At 42.9% G+C, this 20,773-nt stretch overlaps 2 protein-coding genes across 3 annotated transcripts; both read right to left on the minus strand.

Annotated features, from left to right (window-relative positions):
- Positions 1 to 561: 561 nt before the first annotated feature.
- hmgn2 (high mobility group nucleosomal binding domain 2) lies at positions 562 to 3,384 on the minus strand. The gene is made up of 6 exons (XM_017685977.2): positions 3,214 to 3,384; positions 2,062 to 2,097; positions 1,898 to 1,927; positions 1,722 to 1,772; positions 1,417 to 1,476; positions 562 to 1,173 (listed from the first exon to the last, which is right to left on the minus strand). Exons 1-6 carry the CDS (start codon positions 3,226 to 3,228, stop codon positions 1,138 to 1,140), a joined length of 228 nt encoding a protein of 75 aa, XP_017541466.1. The 5' UTR covers positions 3,229 to 3,384; the 3' UTR covers positions 562 to 1,137.
- A 1,455-nt stretch (positions 3,385 to 4,839) lies between these two features.
- Positions 4,840 to 18,646, minus strand: dhdds (dehydrodolichyl diphosphate synthase). Of its 2 annotated transcripts, XM_017685981.2 has the most exons (11): positions 18,488 to 18,646; positions 18,036 to 18,217; positions 17,862 to 17,954; positions 16,077 to 16,152; positions 13,141 to 13,257; positions 11,968 to 12,110; positions 10,274 to 10,390; positions 8,736 to 8,837; positions 8,500 to 8,614; positions 7,477 to 7,584; positions 4,840 to 6,743 (listed from the first exon to the last, which is right to left on the minus strand). In XM_017685981.2, the coding sequence occupies exons 4-11, from the start codon at positions 16,137 to 16,139 to the stop codon at positions 6,501 to 6,503; spliced, it is 1,008 nt and encodes a 335-aa protein (XP_017541470.1). In that variant the 5' UTR covers positions 16,140 to 16,152; positions 17,862 to 17,954; positions 18,036 to 18,217; positions 18,488 to 18,646; the 3' UTR covers positions 4,840 to 6,500. The 2 variants fall into 2 exon arrangements, with proteins under 2 accessions (XP_017541470.1, XP_017541471.1); XM_017685982.2 differs by lacking the exon at positions 18,036 to 18,217 and having other exon boundaries at positions 18,488 to 18,624.
- Positions 18,647 to 20,773: the final 2,127 nt, after the last annotated feature.

Below are 20,773 nucleotides of genomic sequence, written 5' to 3' on the forward strand. Positions count from 1 at the left end.
GCATTTTCATCCTCTAAAACACCGAAAATGACGACCTGAGCTGAATCAGAATAGTGAGAACACCTTTAGGCCAAAGGAGCTTCCACAATATCTGTCATAGTAAACGCAACCAGTCTCAACATCTGGACAGTGACAGCTGGGCTGTAGATACGGAATCGTTTCGCTTTGAGAAATTCAACGTTAATTCATGAAACTTGCGCTCATTCTCGACATCCCTCTGTATGCGCCCTTGATTTAGTGTTAATATTGTGTATAAAGCAACAAAAATCCTTTTAAAAAGTAACACAGCTCCTAATGAACGCATCTTTGAGTGGAACCCATTCTAGAACAAGGTTTTAAATAATGCCAGTTAAGTGGAAATCTTGTGTATCGACATCATTTAGAAGTCAAATGACTGACCGGCCTCCCTTACTTCACTCTGCACTCCTGGAGCTGATCGCTGCGCAGCCTGACCAGCTGCGTGTCCAGCCCACCATCAGTCACTGGCTCATCGTCCAGCATTTCACACGACTTCCCTCTTCATGCACTTAAACCAGCAGCGCGAGCAGACGCATTCTTTTGAAATTTTTATTTTATTCAAAACCATTTAGAACAAGTAATTTTAGGAGTCACAAACATCCTTCCGATATTGGAGCGTATAACTTAATAAAAACGACATTATAACAGTTTGAAGAAAATCGTTACTTCCATATTGCAAATTTAATCACGGTCGGTTTCCCGCCTGAAATTTAGCCATCATTTCGTTTCCACTGCGTTAATAAGGACATAATGCAAAAATTAACAGTATTGTTGTAAGTACACAAATAAAATAAAGAAAAGAAGGAAGAAAAAAAGGAAACTTCTTTCCCCAAATATTCTAAAAACACACAATAGCTGCCTTATGAGAATGTTTGGTGTTTACGTAAGTTTTAAAAACCCAAATCCCAAAATGTAGGAGTTTATCAACCAATTGATCCAGGGAATCACTGCGGCAAGGTGGGCGGCTTCGTTAACGACGGAAAGGGGCGTAAATGGATATGAAAGCGAACAACAATTAAACTATAAACGATATTCTTAATATAAAACTTGGTAAAAAATAGTTATTTCAAACTGTACAGTCACCAAGTACACAGAGGAATTAAACAATTCATTTGCTTCTCATTTGGCGTCTCCGGTGGCTTCGACCTTTTGCGCCTGAAAGAGAGACGAGAGGGGTGATGACGTCATTCGACGCACGTTCACAGATTTAACACCAACAGGTTTGCATTACTGAGGGTTACAGTATCAAAATGCTCACAAACTGGTCCCAGTCAGTAAAATCGTATTTCCCTGAAGCTGACGGCCAAAAATAACTCAATTAATCAATCTATTCAATTTATCAATCAACCCAGCCGCAGCCGCAGCCTGACCCCGCCATCACGGCCTGCCCCCACACACCTGGTCTGCCTTGGCGTCTCCGTTTTCAGCGGGGTTGGCCTTCTTCCCTTTAGCTGCTTTCTGCAAGTTCAACACATACATGACATCACAATTACACCAATGACCCCTCCGTCCCGATCGCCTCCCGCTCCCCGGCGCGCCGTCAGGAAGCGCCGCAGAAATGTAAACATAACTTTAAACTCTCAACAACAGCTACAAATCCACGCCCCCTTTTCCAGCAGTCATTCAAAGAAACAACACGACTTCCATATTTTATCAGTTTTTGAGCAAAATAACAAAAACAAATGAAACTTGTCCTTTATTACCTTCGGGGCAGCCTTCTTGGGCTTCGGGGCTGGTTTCGGAGGGGCTGGTCTCTGTAAATAATGCACAGGTGATCAATAAATGGTCAAAATGCCACAAATAGCCCAATTAAGACTTTCCTAAGTCTACTAATAAACATCAAAGGGTGTTTTAAAAGGTGAAGTGTGGAGCGACATACGGCAGACAGTCTTGCGGAGCGTCTTGTTGGCTGCAAAACAAAGAGACGCAGAATAAACCGCGCAGCAGCGACTCACAGCACCCCGATATGAAAAGATCAATTCTGCGTAATATTAATATTAACGGCCAGGCTAATAAACAAACCAACAGAGCAGCCGCACTCACCTCCTCCTTGCCCTTGGCAGCTTTGTCTCCGTCAGCCTGCGGATCAGCGGGAATGTTAGTTAAATCACTGATTTACGGAAAGAACAAAAAACATCAAATCGGCTCGGTGAAGTAAATCACCCGCCCCCCGCGCGCCGCCGCGGGAAAAACCCGCTTTCCCGGCTTTTCTGTTGTTTTCTGCTCGCTCGTTGCTCCGAGCCTCGTTTCCCGCGCTTATTCAAATTCAAATTCAAATTGTGGGGCGCGCGCGGCCGCCCTCGCCGCTTCCTTTCCTTTCGTCCTCGAGTCCGGCAGCGCGCGCCACAAGCTTTAACCGTCGAAATTTCAAATCTGAGATATGAATTCTGGGTTTGCGCGCGCGACTCGGCCTCGTTTGTTGGTATGAACGTCATTTTTCGCACAACTGCAAAAACTCTGAGTCCAAACGACTTAGAGAGCAACAAAAGGCTGCGGGCTCCGCCGCCGGAGGCAGGTGCTCCGCCAACACGGCAGCGAAGGCGGTTTTACCGCAAATACGAGCCCAAAGGTGCCGCTTAACGCAGCTTCCCCCGCGCGGCGGCCGGTTCAGCCTCAGACACTGAAAGCCATAAATCACCGGCCGAGAGCTCCGCTCAGCGACGCTGCTGAGGGAATAAAACCCGTCACAGCGGCCTCGAAAAAAGATGGGGGCGAGCTGACAGCTGGAGAAGAAGTCGGCGGCGGACGAACTGCGAAGCTGTTGGAATTTTCCCGTTCCACCTTAAACAGCGCGGCGGTTACATTCAGGCGCCTGAGGATCCAGAACGTAACTGCTGCGGCATTTAAGGTGGACCGGCCGAATTCGAACGAGAAGCCAACTTCAGGAGGAATTAGCGTCGGTTAAACTCCACCGCCGGTTAAATCTGCGCATTAAAGCCCGTTTCCCGCGACTTTCGCTCATTTCGGGCTTCATAAACGGCTAAAAAGCGAAATATTTACGAGGCTGTTTACATTTTTTTTTCTCGACTCAACGTCACAGGGTGACGGCGGCGGAGCGGAGCTGACAGCTTTGTCTGAAGACGCGGCCGCAGCGCCATTCGAGCGAAAATCCAGCGGCGCGTCCGCGGAAAAGCGCGGAAAACGCCCGAATACCGCCGCGGCGGATCGCGGCGGCGCGCGGGTGCGCGGCCTTACCTTTCTCTTAGGCATCTTGGCTTCTTTTTAAAAAGCGCGGAAAAACGAGGGAAAGCGGCTGAGCGGGGTCCTGCAGCGTCGTGCTCACCACACAAAGCTTCAATACAATAACGGCCGAATGTTTATTTAGTTTTTATATTGAAATATAAGATAGAAACCGGTTTAAACCAGATCTCACATTTCCAGCTCGGCCATTGGCTGCGGCCGCGGTCACGTGATTTGGGCGTTGCTTTACATTTTAAAGAGACACGGAGCCGAAAGCGGGGCTCGCCGACAGAGGGCGCTGCTGTGGCTCCGCTCAACCCGCTGCAAGGCACTGCGGCCTTTTGTATCGGGGGGCGTCGGACGCGACCACCGAAAGGCGCCATGTTAGAAATCCCGACAGATCTGGGGACCAGACGCCGCGGTTCTGTCGCGTTTTTATGAGATGATGTGTTTTTATGAACCGCTGCGAGTTTTGATTCATAACACGCCAAAACGCCGAGCTCCGCTTAAAGCAAACGGTTTACGGCTTTTAAATAGAGACCACTAGCTTCCTGTAGACCCCCTTAGATCCGTTAGGAAACAGTAAAATGCGTTTAAAATCAGCCACTGGTCTGATAAACCATTAGGATCCATTACACTGTGCTATCAACCCATTTTAAAGGCCAAAAACACGCTAGAAACCCACCAGAGACCCGCAGGGACACTTTATGGTCTCTGTTTACTTTCAGCAGGGACGCCTTAAACGCCGACCTGCGGCGGAAACGCGGCCGCTGCGTCTGGTGGTCTGGCTGGTGGGGGATTGTGTAGAGCTGAGCTGTAACTGCTGTGCGTTAGATTGTTGTTGGGGGAAGATGGTTGGAGCGCACGTTATGTTGCAGTGCATGCTGGGGATTGTAGTGCAGCACATGGTTTAAACTGGTTAACACTGATAGAAAATCAAGCTAACTTCCCAGGCCGGATAGGACTGATCCGCAGGCCGTGTCCTGACTGATTACGCACACTGACCCGTTTCAAAGTTTACAAACACTAGAAAAAAGATTTTTAAGCATTTTTGGGGCTTTACAGCGTTTGCAACCCCTCCTGCATGTTTACATTACACACAATGTTCTGTATTGGCCTATAGTTTGGTGGAAAGATGAGCAGTATGACAGACGGCTGAGGGTGCTCTAGAACTCACCCTTGATCAGTATAGTGAAGAAGAGGAGGAGCATCTGAACGTGAAGACAATCCTGACATCAGTTCTGATCAGGTAAACTGTCAGATGGTGAAGTCCTTACAGTTGAGCATAACAGGAGGGTCGAGTGACGTATGCAGCTTTAACCTCCATAGAAAAGCACTGAAAATAGAACAGTATAACCCCTCTTTGCGTGACTGCAAGGTTCTTTGCAATTCAATTCCCTTTACTAAAGAACCCTTGAAGAACTGTCTAAGAGAATAGAGGACTGCATGTGTCTACAAGCTTTTGGACGTTTGGGCCAGTTTCCCAGACTAGTCTTACACCATTAGCAATTTAGTGCATCACCAGTGGGAAATTAGCCTAGGTCTAGGTTAATCCAGGTCTATGAAACTGGCCATAGTGTAATTACACAGTGTGGTGAATCAGAGTGGGCAGCAGCGAGACTAAAAAAGGTAGACACGTTCTTGATATTGATCACTTTATTTTCTAAATCATTGGTCTTTATGTACACACATTGTCACAGTAGCACTGAGTGCTCAGTGTCCGCTCTTTCGCCCTTTGAGGATTACGGCAATCAATCATATTCAGCATTCTGAATGTCACGTCAACCACATAGTCATCTGCCACACCCGAGAGCCACGTATTCCAAAATCTCCACACCTCAAAGGATTAAAATCAACACTTCTAATCAACAGAGATCGTTTCCCACGTTGAGCAGTGTACTGTGAAGTGCTTTCAGTCCAGGACAGTCATTAAGACAACAAGTATAAATAGTCCACTGCCCCATAAAACGGGGGTGCGTCCTTCTCATCTGAACTATATACAAATTATTAGATAAAAAACCTTTTAACGTTTCTGGTTTCATAGCGTTACCCATTTACGGCTGGCCTGATCCAGCCGCCCTGGACAGTAATAGTGGAACTCCAGGACTGAACAGTGGTTCCAAATTCTGGTCCTGGAATGCTCCTGGCCTGCACATTATGGTGCTTTCTCCCTGCTCTCAAACACCACATTTGGCCAGATTCGGAAATGTTTGCCAAAATTTACTTAAAAAATATATTAGGATCAACACAAAGCACTAATTTAGTCACAACCATATTCCTAAATATGACTACAGAGCAGCAGTCAAATTGTTATGACACCTACATAAGCCTTGCAAGACTGACATAAACCTACATAAATTTATGAAAGCTCATTCCAACTTATTTAAGACTGCTTTTGACCATTTCAGCGTCATTTCACCTCAGCCAGTGTTATAACAAGTGCCACTTGAAAGATTAAGCCTAGTGTCTACATAGGTTTACATTGTCGTGTACAAATGACTTATTTTTAACCTACTGATTATACCCAGTCATAGATGCTGTGAGACATTTTAGAGGTAAAATGGAGGGAAAAAAAATAACCTGATGTTCAAAAATCTTCATCCAACAAAACCTGAAAACGATGGGAGAGCGGTCACTCATGTCTTACGAGATTGAGAAGTAAAAATTCCCAAGATAAATTTCTTAAGTTTCATGAATCCTCATGACACAACTAACCAGCTACACTTCTAAAAATTAATTTGCCCAATGGGTTCTTACAGAACGTCTCACAAGAACCACTTTTGGTTCCCCAAAAGAAACTTGCGACGGGTGAGCCATTGTTTTAAATTATATGTTGGTGTGAATGACGTTCCTCCACCTCTTAAACTGTAAATGTTCTGGACTACGCTCACAAAGTCTTCTTTGAGCAGTGCATAAAACAACCACTTTTGGTTCTACCTAAAGAAATATGTTGGAAAAAGAGTGAGTGCAATACATTTTAACCTAAAGGTTCTATACCAATTTAAGAACTTCTCCTAGAACGTTTATGTTGTGTAGAGGATCCTTCTACTCGAAAGACTCTTCACACTCAAATGGTTCTCTAAAAACCATCCAATGAAAGGTCCTTTAGGGAACCAAATGTGGTTTTTCTGTGCACTGCCTTTAAAGGTTTATCCTAGAGCTGCATGTCCCAGGCATCTTTAATTTTAGGAGTCTAATTATCAAGCCTTTCATGAGTGGGTGTGTTAGAGCAGGAGAGATGCTAAAATGAGCACCGCAGGGGAACCCTAGGACCAGAACCGCTGCCATATGAGAACAGAGGCCTAAGCCACGACTGTCGGGCTGCTCAAATGTTCGAAGAAAGTGTCTCTTTTCTGCTGCAAAGCGCAGAGGAAGCGCTGCACCCTCTCCTCCCGGCTTTCTGAGTAGCTCAGCAGCACGGTCTGTCGGGCGCGAGCGTCCATCGGCTTGCCGTTGCCTCGTTGCTGGAGTTGTTCAGCCACACACAAGCGGTCCTCCTCCAGCTGGCGTATGGCCTGGCCCTCTTTGTGCATCTCCTGAGCTTTCTGTAACACAGTTCAGACAAGCAGATACTTTAAGATTGGGTTCAGTGAAACAAACTGTGCCAGATGCATAGCTGAAGAGATCCAAACACCCCAGTGCATGTTCGGTTCAACTAACTGGTGCTCTGCTTTCACAAATATAGATGATAAAAACTTAGAACAACAATGGTAAAGTGGCTGGTTGGTGTAGAGGTTAACACCTCTGCCTTCTACGCTGTAGTCTGGGGTTCAGTCCCCTGCCTGGACAAGCCTGTGTAAAAATGATCAAATTCTAAGTCACTCTGGATAAGAGCGTCTGCCAAATGCCGGAAACGTATATTAAGAAGTAAAGAAACCGTAACTGGTGTCATGAGTCCAGACCAGCATAAAATGGCCCGGTACAGCCCTGAGGATCGATTGGCTCAAAAGTGGAAAAACGGCCTTAGACTCATCCTTCCTATTGTCTTTTCTCACTGAGGCTCTCCTTCAGTCAGTGTAGACGCACATGTGAGGCAGCTGAGGTGAGCTTGGGTAGATGTTTAGATGTTAGTGAATGCGAGTGTCTGTGTTAAGGGGAACATGAATATTCTTAGAAAGAAATATAAAATATTATATTATTACAGTATTATAATCAACTCTGATGCAGCTAAAACCACTTTCAGGTTTGATGTATTACAATGTACCTATAATTTTATACCTATAAGACCCATTTAAGTCTATGCATAAACCTTTTCGCTCACAAGACGCCATAACATACCTGAAGAGAGCGATGATTCTGCTGGTACTGTAAAATAGCCTCACAGAGGTTCCAGAAAGAGTATTCCGGCCACAGGACAGACTGGAACACTAGACAAGAGTGAGAGGTCTGTGGAACACACAAAAATGCAAGACTACAAATCAGTCTTCGTCAGTAACAGTAGAATGTACAGAATGCTCCTGAAACAGAAGAATGGAGGGTCACAGAACTGACATTTCTGCTTGTGATGAAACTTTATCAACTGGTCAACAAACAACTTCTCTAAAAGATCTGAAAAAGAGCTTCCATTACCTGGCAGATACTGAATAAGCCTGTAAATCACAGTTTCTACAGAACATTAAGATTAAACCTAAAGTCATTCAGAGCGGCTTAGTGTGAAACGCTCCATTCCAGAGAAACTGGTAGTGTCAGCATTGTTCACAGTGGTGATGATAGGAACCAGGCGTCTGAAGAGTTTAATGCTTCTAAAAGCTCCCTCACAGAAAGTTATCAAATGAAACGGATGAATGACGCAAATATTTTGTCCTAATTTTTTTAACAATCATTTGTGGTGGAGAAGAATATGGAAGGCGTTCTAAGGCAAAACCGTCCCCAAACAAAACATATTCTATTTTACCATCAACGTTACATAAGACATGTGTAGGTTCACTGGTGGGTTTGGATGGCTCTATTTGTGTTGTAGACATTGTGACCCCCTAGGGTAACACCTAGGGGCAAGCATCTTCAACTGGCCCAACTGCATGTGCTTGACTGTGGGTAGAAAACGGAGCACCTGCAGGAGGAAACCCCTGCAGACACAGGGAGAACATTCAAACCCCACACAGAGAGGACGCTGGTTGTCTGAGGAATCAAACTTCTGGCTATGAAGTAAGAGTTAAATAAAAAGAACACTTTACACCAAACCACTAAAAAGATCATCAGTTAGGCAAATGCGGCCTCTGCTAGCTTTCATTTTTATAATATCCATTCATAAATTGTTTTCCAATGGAAGCAAAGTTCTTTTAGGCCTCTGAGTTTTCGTACCTGCCACAGCAGAAAGTCACTGAGTCGCACCTCGCCGGACGTGCGGATGAGCAGGTCAGGGTTTGGAGAGTTGCTGGTGTACAAGCATTCGTTCAGCAGCGCCTCTGACACGTCACTGAAACACATACATAAACGCACTGTGGTGTACATTACAGTGCAGAGGTCACCATCGCAGTAACAAGCGAACGACGTACTGTGCTGCAAGTTCTGTAGCAACATTCTGGTCAATCAGTTACCTGGACTTTATCAGGCCCTGCTCCACCCCCCAGGCCATCTCTTTGACAGCATTGGCGAGTTCATGTCTTGATGTATACGCAAAGCACACGTTCAGAAAACACCTGGCAACCAAAACAGACAAACAGAATGCCATGAAGTTGGAAGTGTAGCTCCTGCAGCTGAAGATGTTGAAGGAATAATTTAACAAAAAAAAAAAATCAGATTTGTCATACAGTAAATATCATATACTATTTATCTGTAAATCTTAAAGGTCTCTTACCTCCATTACCGCAAATGCAGCTGATCAGCCAGACATGTTTGGTGTCTGAAGTCTGCTTCTTTAGTTTTGCCCTGGCTAACGTAGCTAGCAGGTAATAGAGGCTTGTGTACACCAATTAGCACAGAGCGAACACTATGCCCACTCCACCAGGTGCTAGTTATCTCAGACATGGTACAACATACTGTTATCTATAAACTAAGGCTGTTGAGGCAAATTTCAGACACTTTGATTCTTCTGGAGGTTTCAAAACGCAGTCATCATGTTTTGGATTCAGCTCTTCCTAATCCGTATTTGCTCCCGAGTGGCGCAATGGTCTAAGCGCTGGCTGTGTCATCAGATGATCGCGAGTTCATCCGTCCATAGCCGGGAGTCCAAGAGAGCACAACTGGCCTCGCTCTCTCTGGGTGGGCAGGATGGCCCCCTTCTCCTCCCATCACTCAACGCGATGCTGGTCAGCGCAGTCGTCTGTCAGCTGACGTAACAGATCTGGCGGTTGGCGCTGGCCTCCGAGCGCGTTCGGCTGTCCCGTGACGTTGCGCGAGCGGCAGTTTGTAAAGAAGCGGCGGCTGGTTCCTCAGGTCTCGGAGGAAGCCTGTGCTGCCTTCACCCTCCTAGCGTTGGTAGCATCGTGTGATTGGGGGAGTCCTAACTAGCGGGTGGTATTGGAAACGACTAAATTGAGGAGAAAATCGGGTAAAATGAATAAAAGAATAAAAACGTTTTTGCACCCCCTGCAGCATCTGCTGATTATATGTTTTTTTACTGAGACTTCAGCTTTTAGAAGGAATTCTCAGACGTGGCGAACAGATGAAGCTTTTTACAGTCCTATAAACAAATAAACAGTCAAAGACAAAGTATATAATGTCCAGAAGTACGATTGGGTGGTGCTTTCAACTGAGATGAGCACAAACATTCCTGATACCGTTAGCCTACATGGCATCAGGTCATGCGGAAATTCTGAATCAGAGCAGCACAACTGATTCGTTTTGCACAAACATCTCAGACGATTTGGAATGAGCATCACTACAAGCTCTCATTACTCGTTAGCCACATTAGGCCTGTGGCTCGAGCACAAAACTAAAGAAGCAAACTTCAGACACCAAACATGTCTCGGCTGATTGATCACTGTGTATAGATTTTTTACTAAAGTATCACTTTAAAGAAGTAGCTTGTGTGTCTTCAGTGAATGAAGCCAGCAGTGAAGCTCTCCTTCACATAAAGCTCACTGACCCTGCGAGTCTAACCCTGCGCAGGAGAGAGAAACAGTGGCGCTCGTACCTGTTATGTGCCCTTGTTGCCACCACAGCTTTAGCAATGAGCCGCTGGAGATCTTCTGGCAGCAGCGTGAGGTCTCCCAGCACCCGGATACAGACGCCATGCTTTTCAAGATTCTCTCTTGAATCAAACACACGAAACGAGTCACTTGTACAGATCTACACATCAGCTAGCGCAATCCAACGGGCTGAAAAGCATTCTTCAGGTATAACGGCATGTTTTTCCACTATACCCTTATCACTCCGCTGACCACAGATGTTAAGTACGGTCATATGCAAACGTTTGGGCGCCCTGGTCAAACGACATGCTTTGTTGATTTTCCAAATGAAGGCAAGTGAACACATCCCCCCTATAGAGGACACATTTTAATGCACTATTACTGGTTATTTAATTAATACAACATACGGAAAAGAACAAAGCAATTGCAGATAAATGTAACGTGTAAGCATGTTCTCTGTAGAAGAGTTTAACAAAACATGATTTGATCAGGAGTGTTCAAATGTTGGCACACAACTGTAACGAGAATAACATCCTTTCCTCTAGGCTAACTATTCATTTTACTAATATAAAAACATGAAAATGGATGTTTTAGAAAAGATTAAATGGTCTGGTCTGCCCGTGAGCTATATATAGTGCATACTCCTATATATATCTATATACATATATATATATATATATCTATATACATATATATATATCTATCTATATATATATATATATATATATATATATATATATATATATATATATATATATATATATATATATATATAGTACTATATATATGTATATAGTGCATACTCCTAGCTGTGTTGTGTGCCTGAGCTTCTATTTTATCATAGGGAAAAAACAGTGTTACATCTCAACAGCAAAGACCTGATCTCCGAGGGGACAACTGGTAGCGCTACACTGATGGATCAGAATTTTGTACTAGTTATTTGAGAGTTCTTTGGCCAAGATATTAGAAACACAGAATACATTTATCAATATCAATATATTTAGTTACTGTACATCTACATGCTCTTAATGTTGTTGTTTTTTTTCCCCCCTTATTAGTCCCACAACGGGGAAATTCCACCTCCGCATTTAACTCATCCCTGCAGTAAAACACCACAAACACACTAGTGAACACACACACTAGGGGGCAGTGAGCACACTTGCCCGGAGCGGTGGGCAGCCCTATCCGCAGCGCACGGGGAGCAGTCGGGGGTTAGGTGTCCTCAGTCATGGACTGTCAGCTCTGGGGATCAAACTGGTGACCTTCTGGTCACAGAGCTGGTTCCCTGACCTCCAGCCCACGACTACATGCTCCTGAAGCCGTTATGGTTCAAGCTGCTTGCTAAATTCTTACTGTGATAGCTTGATAACTTTATTGTTAACAGCACTGTGCATTGCCACAATGAAAAAGCACATTAAAAGCATCTTACATGATGCTAATTTCCACAGCACTTCTGAGAGAAGCTCCACGTTAAAGGTCTCCCTTTACTCCCTTTCCCTCACTGGGATTTATACTATAGCAGCTGTACTGGCTTTGGAAAAACTTACTAATGTTTTAGTTCTGTCTGTTCTGTGTATTTAAAGTCATGTAAAATTAGATGCCTGCATGCTGACTGGATGCAAGTATCGCCAACCTTGTTTAGAAACATTCGGATTGGGTCTACAAACAATGTTGTTGAGCTGCTGCCAGTGTCACTCACTGTTCATCCAGCAGACGGAGGAACTTCTCTTTAGCCAGCTCCATCAGGCCATCCACTTCTTCTTTAGAGCGCTTGAAGTTTTCTATGCTGAAGGCGTACACCGTCACCTCACGGATGTCCAAATTCAGACACCAACGTAGCGTCTAAAGGGTCAAACAGCACATCTTACTAATAAAAATATCTAAAATGAGAGATTAGGGACTCAAAACAGCCACATTCTGGGAATTTTTTGCAGCAGTGCCATTCGGACTACTGTATGTAAATGAGCTCTGTTGTGACTGGCTGCCTCACCCAAAAAGCATGCGTTATAACTTCAGTATGAACGAGTGAAGGTGTTGGCTTTCGTCCCATCACAAAACCAGTGAACTCAAAATGGGATGATTTCGCAGCTTAGTCTCTACATGTGGACTGTATGGACTGAGAAGTGAATGATAAACATTTACACACTTTTCAAACTCTCATTTTATAAGATCAAGGAAAATGCAGTTTTCTATACCATGGAACCAATTTTGGAATACTAACAAATTATAATGGATTATGATAATATTCACTAAAGTATGCACGTATTCCTCGGCCAAAGTAAAATTTCTGGACTATGCTGACACATAAAAGTTTAAAAATGTTTAAAATATTCATAAGAATTGCTACTACATAAATATTTTCTCAAGTCATGTGTGTATTCACTTCAGAATGATCATTATTAATATTAATGATTATTAATGTCAATTTTTCTTCATGATACACAATCACAGTACTTATTAGCTAATATAAAAAAGAGCCAGAAGTGCTACATTAAAAAAATACCATGATAAATTATAAATACACTTTTTCAATGTAATTTTTTTTAACTTAAACTTTTTAAATGTAAAAAATTTTAATACACTTTTTTTTTACATAATGTGTTGCGCTAAATCCACTTAAACATGACTAATTTTGCGATAAATACAACGATAAATACGGTCACACTGCCGAGGTCCATTCTGAACGGTTACAAACTAATCTAATTTTGTGTTGTAGACATGGCGATGACCTCTGGTTCCTATTACCACCGCTGTACAGAAATCTGAATTTTTAGGTTTTTCTACATTGAATCATGTCCCAGACAAATTTGTTTACATCTCAATAACTGAGTTATGGAAAAATTGATTGAATACCTCATCAAGAAGCACTTACTTCTGCCAGTTTATCAAAACCCTGCATGTGGCCCTTCTGTCTCTCCACATGTCTCTTCCGCGCGTAACGTCTATTGCCATCCATAATAAAGGCCACGTGTTTGGGCATGGGCCCTGCCTGCAGAAAAGCAAATACATAAGACAGCGAAGACACACAGAGAAGAGAGCAAATCACAATAAACGCACAATTTATCTTATACAGGGACAAAATGTGCCAACTCAGAATAAAAATCACATTTATTTGCTATAAATTAATATGCATTAAGATTCTTGGTGTTTGGCCACAAATTCTACACCTTTTGCACTTTCACTAAACAAATTTCACACACAAAACACTAAAGTACACAAGTACTTTATATGACAAAGTATCCAGACACAGCTGTCTACAAATGTTCAGGACATACAGCAGAAGCAAAACATGTAGGAAACGTGTACAGATTCAGAAATGACAGTGGTGTGCAGTGTAAAAATAAGCTAAAAGAAGTCCAAAAGCATCTCAGCACAAAGATGAACCTTAAATGGTAGAGTGAGCATCACAGTGAACTCTCCATCATCCATCTCCATCATCCATCTCCATCACATCATCTCTCCTTCTTAATACTGAGATGCTTTTGGGAAGCTGCATGCATTTCGGTTAAGAAGACACACCGTCAGAGCACGGGATGTTTTGTTGGCATGTTGCTGTGCAAAAGTCAGAGACCACCCTTTATTTATTCAATTTCCAGTCAAAAGAGCCCTTTATATTTAATTTATTCATTTTTCAGGAGATATGAAAGAATGTGTAGCTGTCAAGAAGGAAAACTGGCAAAAAAGAACATTTGAACAACATTTGACATCAACATGGAGTAAAGTTTATGGACTGATCAAAATGTGTAAATATGAGGCTACTTGGATCATGAGAAGCATAAAATGCAATCAACGTCTAAGACTGAACTTTGGCAACGTGCTAACTGCCTGCGGATTTCTTTAAAAACCTTCTCCAGTGAAGAATGGAAGCTGTAATGAGGGTGAGGAGTGAACACCCTAAACACTGAACAGTCTGATATTATATTTTGATAATGAGGCAATTTTCTTTTACCCAACACTGAAAAATGTATAACTTGTACTTAACAGCCATTTTAACAGGACATTCAATGAAGTCAATCATCTGTGACCTGTGCAGGACTGTAGATATCTACTGCATCAGTTTAGAAAGCAAAGCTCTAATACAAGGGTGCACAACTCCAGTCCAGGGTGGCCAGTGTCCAGCCCAGTTTGGCAGCTCCTCTACTCAAACACACCCACTGAACTTGGCTATTAACCAATGAGTTGATTCAGGTGTGTATGAACAAGAAAACTGCCATAATCACCACATTACGCTGAGCCTCCAGGACCAGAGCTGTAATACACTGGTTAGCAGTATTGCAAAGCCACCTTTCTTGGCTGATTAAGACACATACAACGTATTCTGCTTTTCTTGAGAAACTCCTTATTCTTGAATTAACGTAAAATGAGATCTACTGTGGAACGCTGTGACAAAAACAACAGACGTTTGTTTTCATGCTCATGGTGAATCTCCTGCAACAACTGTTCAAACACTAGTATGCATTAACAGGGCAAGCTGCCACGGCTTACTTCACCATGAGTACAACAACCCCTCAGACTTGACCAGTTCACTTTATTCATCCACAAATTCTCAACCACAGCTTTCTTCATCTGCGTGTTTCTCAAGACGACTGCAGTAACCCAGCAGGACATTACTGACCTTCTTCCTCATTTAAAAGCTGCTTATTAGTAGATATATATATATATATATAAAAAACACAGCCTTGATGTCTCAGTATCATTCAATAGTTCCAATGTAAGCAAGGTCATTCACAGTGGTTTGAACTTAGCAAGCCAGAACTGTTCACAGTGATAGGAACCAAACGTCCGGATGGTTAAATGGTGCACGCAGGGAGTTGTAAGACAGTGTCTGTGTTTACGTGCAAAGATTTTTGCCAATCCGATTGAACACATTCCGATTACAGATTCAGACTGAGGTGTTTATGCTTACTCTCTATTCAACAGTCTGATGAAAATCTTTCTTTACATACTCACAAGTAATCTGATGCAAAATGACGCTCATGCGCGGAGAACCACTTAGTGTAAACGTTACCATGACAGTGAACATCACGTGAGGTCCAGTCAGAGTGAGATGAGCAGCAGTGAGCAGTGATTGTGTTTTTAACTGCTTTAAAATGACGTCAGACTCAGGAAAACGTCCTTCACACGTCCTTATTAAAGAAGGCCGAAAGGAAGACGTCGTGCTCTGAGACGCATAAGCTGGACGTCCGTCCCACCGCCGTCTTTTAAAGATCAGAGCATGAACTTCGTCTCCTCTGCAGACCAGTTTCTGCTCCGCCGTGTTGAACCGTATAAACTCTCACTGTGACGCGACGCTCATGCAGAACGGACTGAAACTTTCCGATAGGGAATGTAATCGGATACAGGCGCTTACACGGATGTTATTCTTCTATTTAATGGATTATTTACAGGATTACCCACCTCGATCAATTGGATAGAAATTGTATTCCGAATGGTCTCAATCGGACTAGACTATTCCGATTGAGCTATTAGTTGGATTATTAACGGATTATTAGGCTGCATGTAAACGTGGCTAATGAAAACTATTTTTTAACTTGCTTTTGTAGGGTCACTGGTGGTTTTTGATAGTAAATAAAATGGCTATATTTGCATCATACACACCTCAGTCTCTGGCTCCCATCATTAACACTGTCAACTTTGAGTTTCTCTACAATGAACCAAACCACTCGCAATGACTTTGCTTACATCTGAAAGACTGAATTATTCAGACATTTTGACAAAAATCAGTGGAATTCCCCTCCAACTCAGACACAGCTGACTCAAAGTGAGTTAGTCAGGCTGATGAAAAGCAGCAGGGGAAAAGTTAGTTACCTTCAGGATGTTGGCAGAGAGCCTTTCCAGAAGGCTTAGTTCTGCTTCCCGGATCCACGACATCTGAGCTTACAGTCTGAAATAAACACATTATCTTTAGTTTATTAACACTTCTGGTAAACATAATATATTACAGTCTTTAAAAAAGATGCATCTCCAAGGTTTCTTTAGTAAAGACAGTAGTTCCATATAGAACCACAGACACTCAATGAACCTTCTGCATGTTTTTGTATGAAATGGTACTTCAGATAGATGGAGAATTTGTATATGGTTCTAAATAGCCCCAGAAATGGTGCTCCTACTGCAATGAGCTTGATGCAGTAACAATAGGAGAACCCGTTTAGGTGCTACATAGAACTGGATGTTTCTATATAAAAGGATCTATATAGAAGCATAATTCAACACATTCTCCATCAATCTGAAGAAGCATTTCAACATGCAAGGAGCCATTTAAGTGTGCACACTGGGAGTGTCCACAAAATATACAGATGCATCGTCTTTACTGAAGAACCCAAAAGGTCCAAAACTATCCTGACAGCTCTTTTAGTGAGCTTTAGTGAGCCGAGTGAATTCAGCTATTTGAGGGTGAACTTCCTGCTGGCAAAGGTGTTCAGTTGTGTAGACATAGATCAATATCCATAGAAAAGCATTGAGCAGCAGAAAGCTGATCCTCTAACGTCACTGTGCTCGATGCGAAGCGTCGGCTAGAGGGTTATAAACCCCACCAGCATTAGAACAGCAGTGGAAATCCGTTCTCTGGAGTGATAAAGCTCCATCTATACCTTTGAGATGAGCTGGAGTGATCAGATCATCCAACATCTGACCTCACTAATACTCAAACAAATCCTCACAGCAATGTTCCAACATTTACTGAAAAGCCTTCCCAGGACAGTAGAGGCTGTTGCTGCAACAAAGTGGGACAAACTCCATATGAATGCCCTTCATTTCAGACAAAACGCTGCATCAGCAGGTGTCAACAAACTTTTTGGACAGATGATCCAACTGACTCGTCAAGACTTCTACCTTCCAAGCTCAATACCAGCCAAAGAGGCATTTAGCCTGAGTGATGAAACATTAGTTAAAAGAAAATCTGGCCTATTTTTAAACGGCTAGGATGTGAGCAAAACCATTCAGAGTGGTTTAATGTGAAATGCTCTGATCTTTGCCCCAAAACATCTCGTTAACCAATTTACTTTAACCCATTTGTGGCGGAGGGTTAATGCAAGGGGTTGTGAGGCAAAATATTCCTGTGAAATACTTGTTTTTTCAGATGTTCCGGTATTTTAACACCATAAATATTTCATATAAACACAAGCGGGTTAACTGGTGGATTTCGGACACATTTGTGCTGCAGACCCCCTGGTCCATCAGACCACCCCGCACGACTTTACATCTCACTTAAAGCCATTTTCTTTAGAAATCCACAGAATTCCCCTTTAAGAGCAGCACACTGGCTGGAGCTTCATCAGGTCATCAAGGCTGAACCTCAAGCGGTTCCCTGTTCACCGCACAGCACCCTGGGTGACCCCAGTCAGGCGGAAAGGGGCTTTTACACTAAATTAGTGCACTAGGCGTCGAAAAGCCGAGGCGTTTGGGATGAAGCCCGATTTAAACCCTAAAGACCAGCCCGGTGGGTAAACCCCGGCCCCGCTGACGCGCTGCTGGGTATCTGCCCAGGCCAGCCGAGCGGTATCGGGGCGACCCGCGGGTAAATAAGCGGAAGGAGCCGAATGGATGAACGAAAACGGGGTTTCATTCAAACCGACCTCGGCAGGTTTTACTCACTCAGAGCTCCAGCTCACTCCTGCCGGACGATGACGACCGCTTCCTCGCACAGGACGTGACGTCGGGGTCTGCGGACGTGACTGTTTTCAAAAGCTGAGAAAAAAATTATATTAAAATTAAAGAAAGTCGAAATGATGAATTAAAACTGCACTAAAGCCAAAAAGACGTCCTCACATGCACGCACGCCACACGCCGATCTCCAGAGCGACTGGGAGCTGGCTTCTCCGCCTGCTTCTTCGTTCGAACTCTCCGTTCCACCTTAAATGGCACAGCAGTAAGCGTACCATTTAAGATGGAACGGGAATTTTAACTAGCTAGCGACCAAGAAGCTAACTTCGGCATTTGGTGTGTTTATCCTGTCAGTAAAGGAGCAAAAGCACAACAAATGACCGCAATTCCAACAAGACGAGGCGACACACCCTTTAATTTAAGGGCAGTTCCACCCATTTTTCAACACTTCAGCTTAATTCAGCGGCTGAGACATCAAAAGAAGAAAAACCATTAGGTTTTAACCCTACTGGTTTCTAATGGTCCTTTCAGCAGGGTATTCTACAGTAGAACTCCCTTTATGTATGAATGGATTAAAATTAATTGGATTGTAAACTGTTTTAGATCTTATCGCAAACCTGCTGTGATGCAGCGCCTCAGCCATCAATTCATCACCATTTACTGTAGGAACCTTCTGAGAGGAGCTTTTAGAGGGGACGTCTGGTTCCATTCACCACCACTGTGAGCAGCTCTGACTCAGTAAGTTTGTCTAGAACAGAGTGTTTCACACCAAACCGCTCTGAATGATCTCCCCCGTGAAGCTGGACCCCCATGCGGCCAGAAATGGAATAAAATTCTACTATTCATTTGTGCCGTTAAAAAAAACAGTTGTGCTGCTTTGATTCTCCAGTTATAAAGAAAATAATAAAAATGAGGAGCCGCTTCCTATTTCCCCTGTTATATCACAAACAGGACTGCTGAACAGCAGAGGGCGCCCGCGAGCGAGTCCTCAATGAATGGGAGTGAATGGAACTCAACGGCTAAAAATACAGTTAAAATAGTTTCTAATAACTTGCCAGAACTTTTCTTTAATTTCAGACAGTAGAAGGATGTGTTTCACTAAAACAGCAGCGAAAACTCACGTGTTTTCTCCGCGGTGTCAGTGAAACCCCGCCCCCCTGCCGTCTGAAACCCGTTTAATGTAGAATAAAGGAAACGCGCAGATGAGTTTTCTCCGCCATGGTGTAACGATAGTCTTGACTGATTAATGACTGGAGTAACGATAGTCTTGACTGATTAATGACTGGGGTAACGATAGTCTTGACTGATTAATGACTGGAGTAACGATAGTCTTGACTGATTAATGACTGGGTGATGATGGTCTTGACTGATTAATGACTGGAGTAACGATAGTCTTGACTGATTAATGACTGGAGTAACAATAGTCTTGACTGATTAATGACTGGAGTAATGATGGTCTTGACTGATTAATGACTGGGTGATGATGGTCTTGACTGATTAATGACTGGGGTAACGATAGTCTTGACTGATTAATGACTGGGTGATGATGGTCTTGACTGATTAATGACTGGTGTAACGATGGTCTTGACTGATTAATGACTGGAGTAATGATGGTCTTGACTGATTAATGACTGGGTGATGATGGTCTTGACTGATTAATGACTGGAGTAACGATAGTCTTGACTGATTAATGACTGAAGTAACGATAGTTTTGACTGGAGTAATGATGGTCTTGACTGATTAATGACTGGGTGATGATGGTCTTGACTGATTAATGACTGAAGTAACGATAGTCTTGACTGATTAATGACTGGAGTAATGATGGTCTTGACTGATTAATGACTGGGTGATGATGGTCTTGACTGATTAATGACTGGGGTAACGATAGTCTTGACTGATTAATGACTGGAGTAACGATAGTCTTGACTGATTAATGACTGGAGTAATGATGGTCTTGACTGATTAATGACTGTTGTAACGATAGTCTTGATTGATTAATGACTGGGTGACGATGGTCTTGACTGATTAATGACTGGGGTAATGATGGTCTTGACTGATTAATGACTGGGGTAACGATAGTCTTGACTGATTAATGACTGGGGTAACGATGGTCTTGACTGATTAATGACTGGAGTAACGATAGTCTTGACTGATTAATGACTGGAGTAATGATGGTCTTGACTGATTAATGACTGTTGTAACGATAGTCTTGATTGATTAATGACTGGGTGACGATGGTCTTGACTGATTAATGACTGGGGTAATGATGGTCTTGACTGATTAATGACTGGTGTAACGATGGTCTTGACTGATTAATGACTGGAGTAACAATAGTCTTGACTGATTAATGACTGGAGTAATGATGGTCTTGACTGATTAATGACTGGGTGATGATGGTCTTGACTGATTAATGACTGGAGTAACGATAGTCTTGACTGATTAATGACTGGAGTAACGATAGTCTTGACTGATTAATGACTGGTGTAACGATAGTTTTGACTGATTAATAACTGGTGTTACGATAGTCTTGACTGATTAATGACTGGTGTAACGATAGTCTTGACTGATTAATAACTGGTGTAACGATAGTCTTGACTGATTAATGACTGGTGTAACGATAGTCTTGACTGATTTATGACTGGAGTAACGATAGTCTTGACTGATTAAGGACTGGATCAATGATAGTCTTGACTGATTAATGACTGGAGTAATGTTGGTCTTGATTGATTAATGACTTGAGTAATGATGGTCTTGACTGATTAATGACTGGGTGATGATGGTCTTGACTGATTAATGACTGAAGTAACGATAGTCTTGACTGATTAATGACTGGAGTAATGATGGTCTTGACTGATTAATGACTGGGTGATGATGGTCTTGACTGATTAATGACTGAAGTAACG

Source organism: Pygocentrus nattereri, chromosome 24, assembly GCF_015220715.1.
Source record: "Pygocentrus nattereri isolate fPygNat1 chromosome 24, fPygNat1.pri, whole genome shotgun sequence".
Classification (NCBI taxonomy): domain Eukaryota; kingdom Metazoa; phylum Chordata; class Actinopteri; order Characiformes; family Serrasalmidae; genus Pygocentrus; species Pygocentrus nattereri.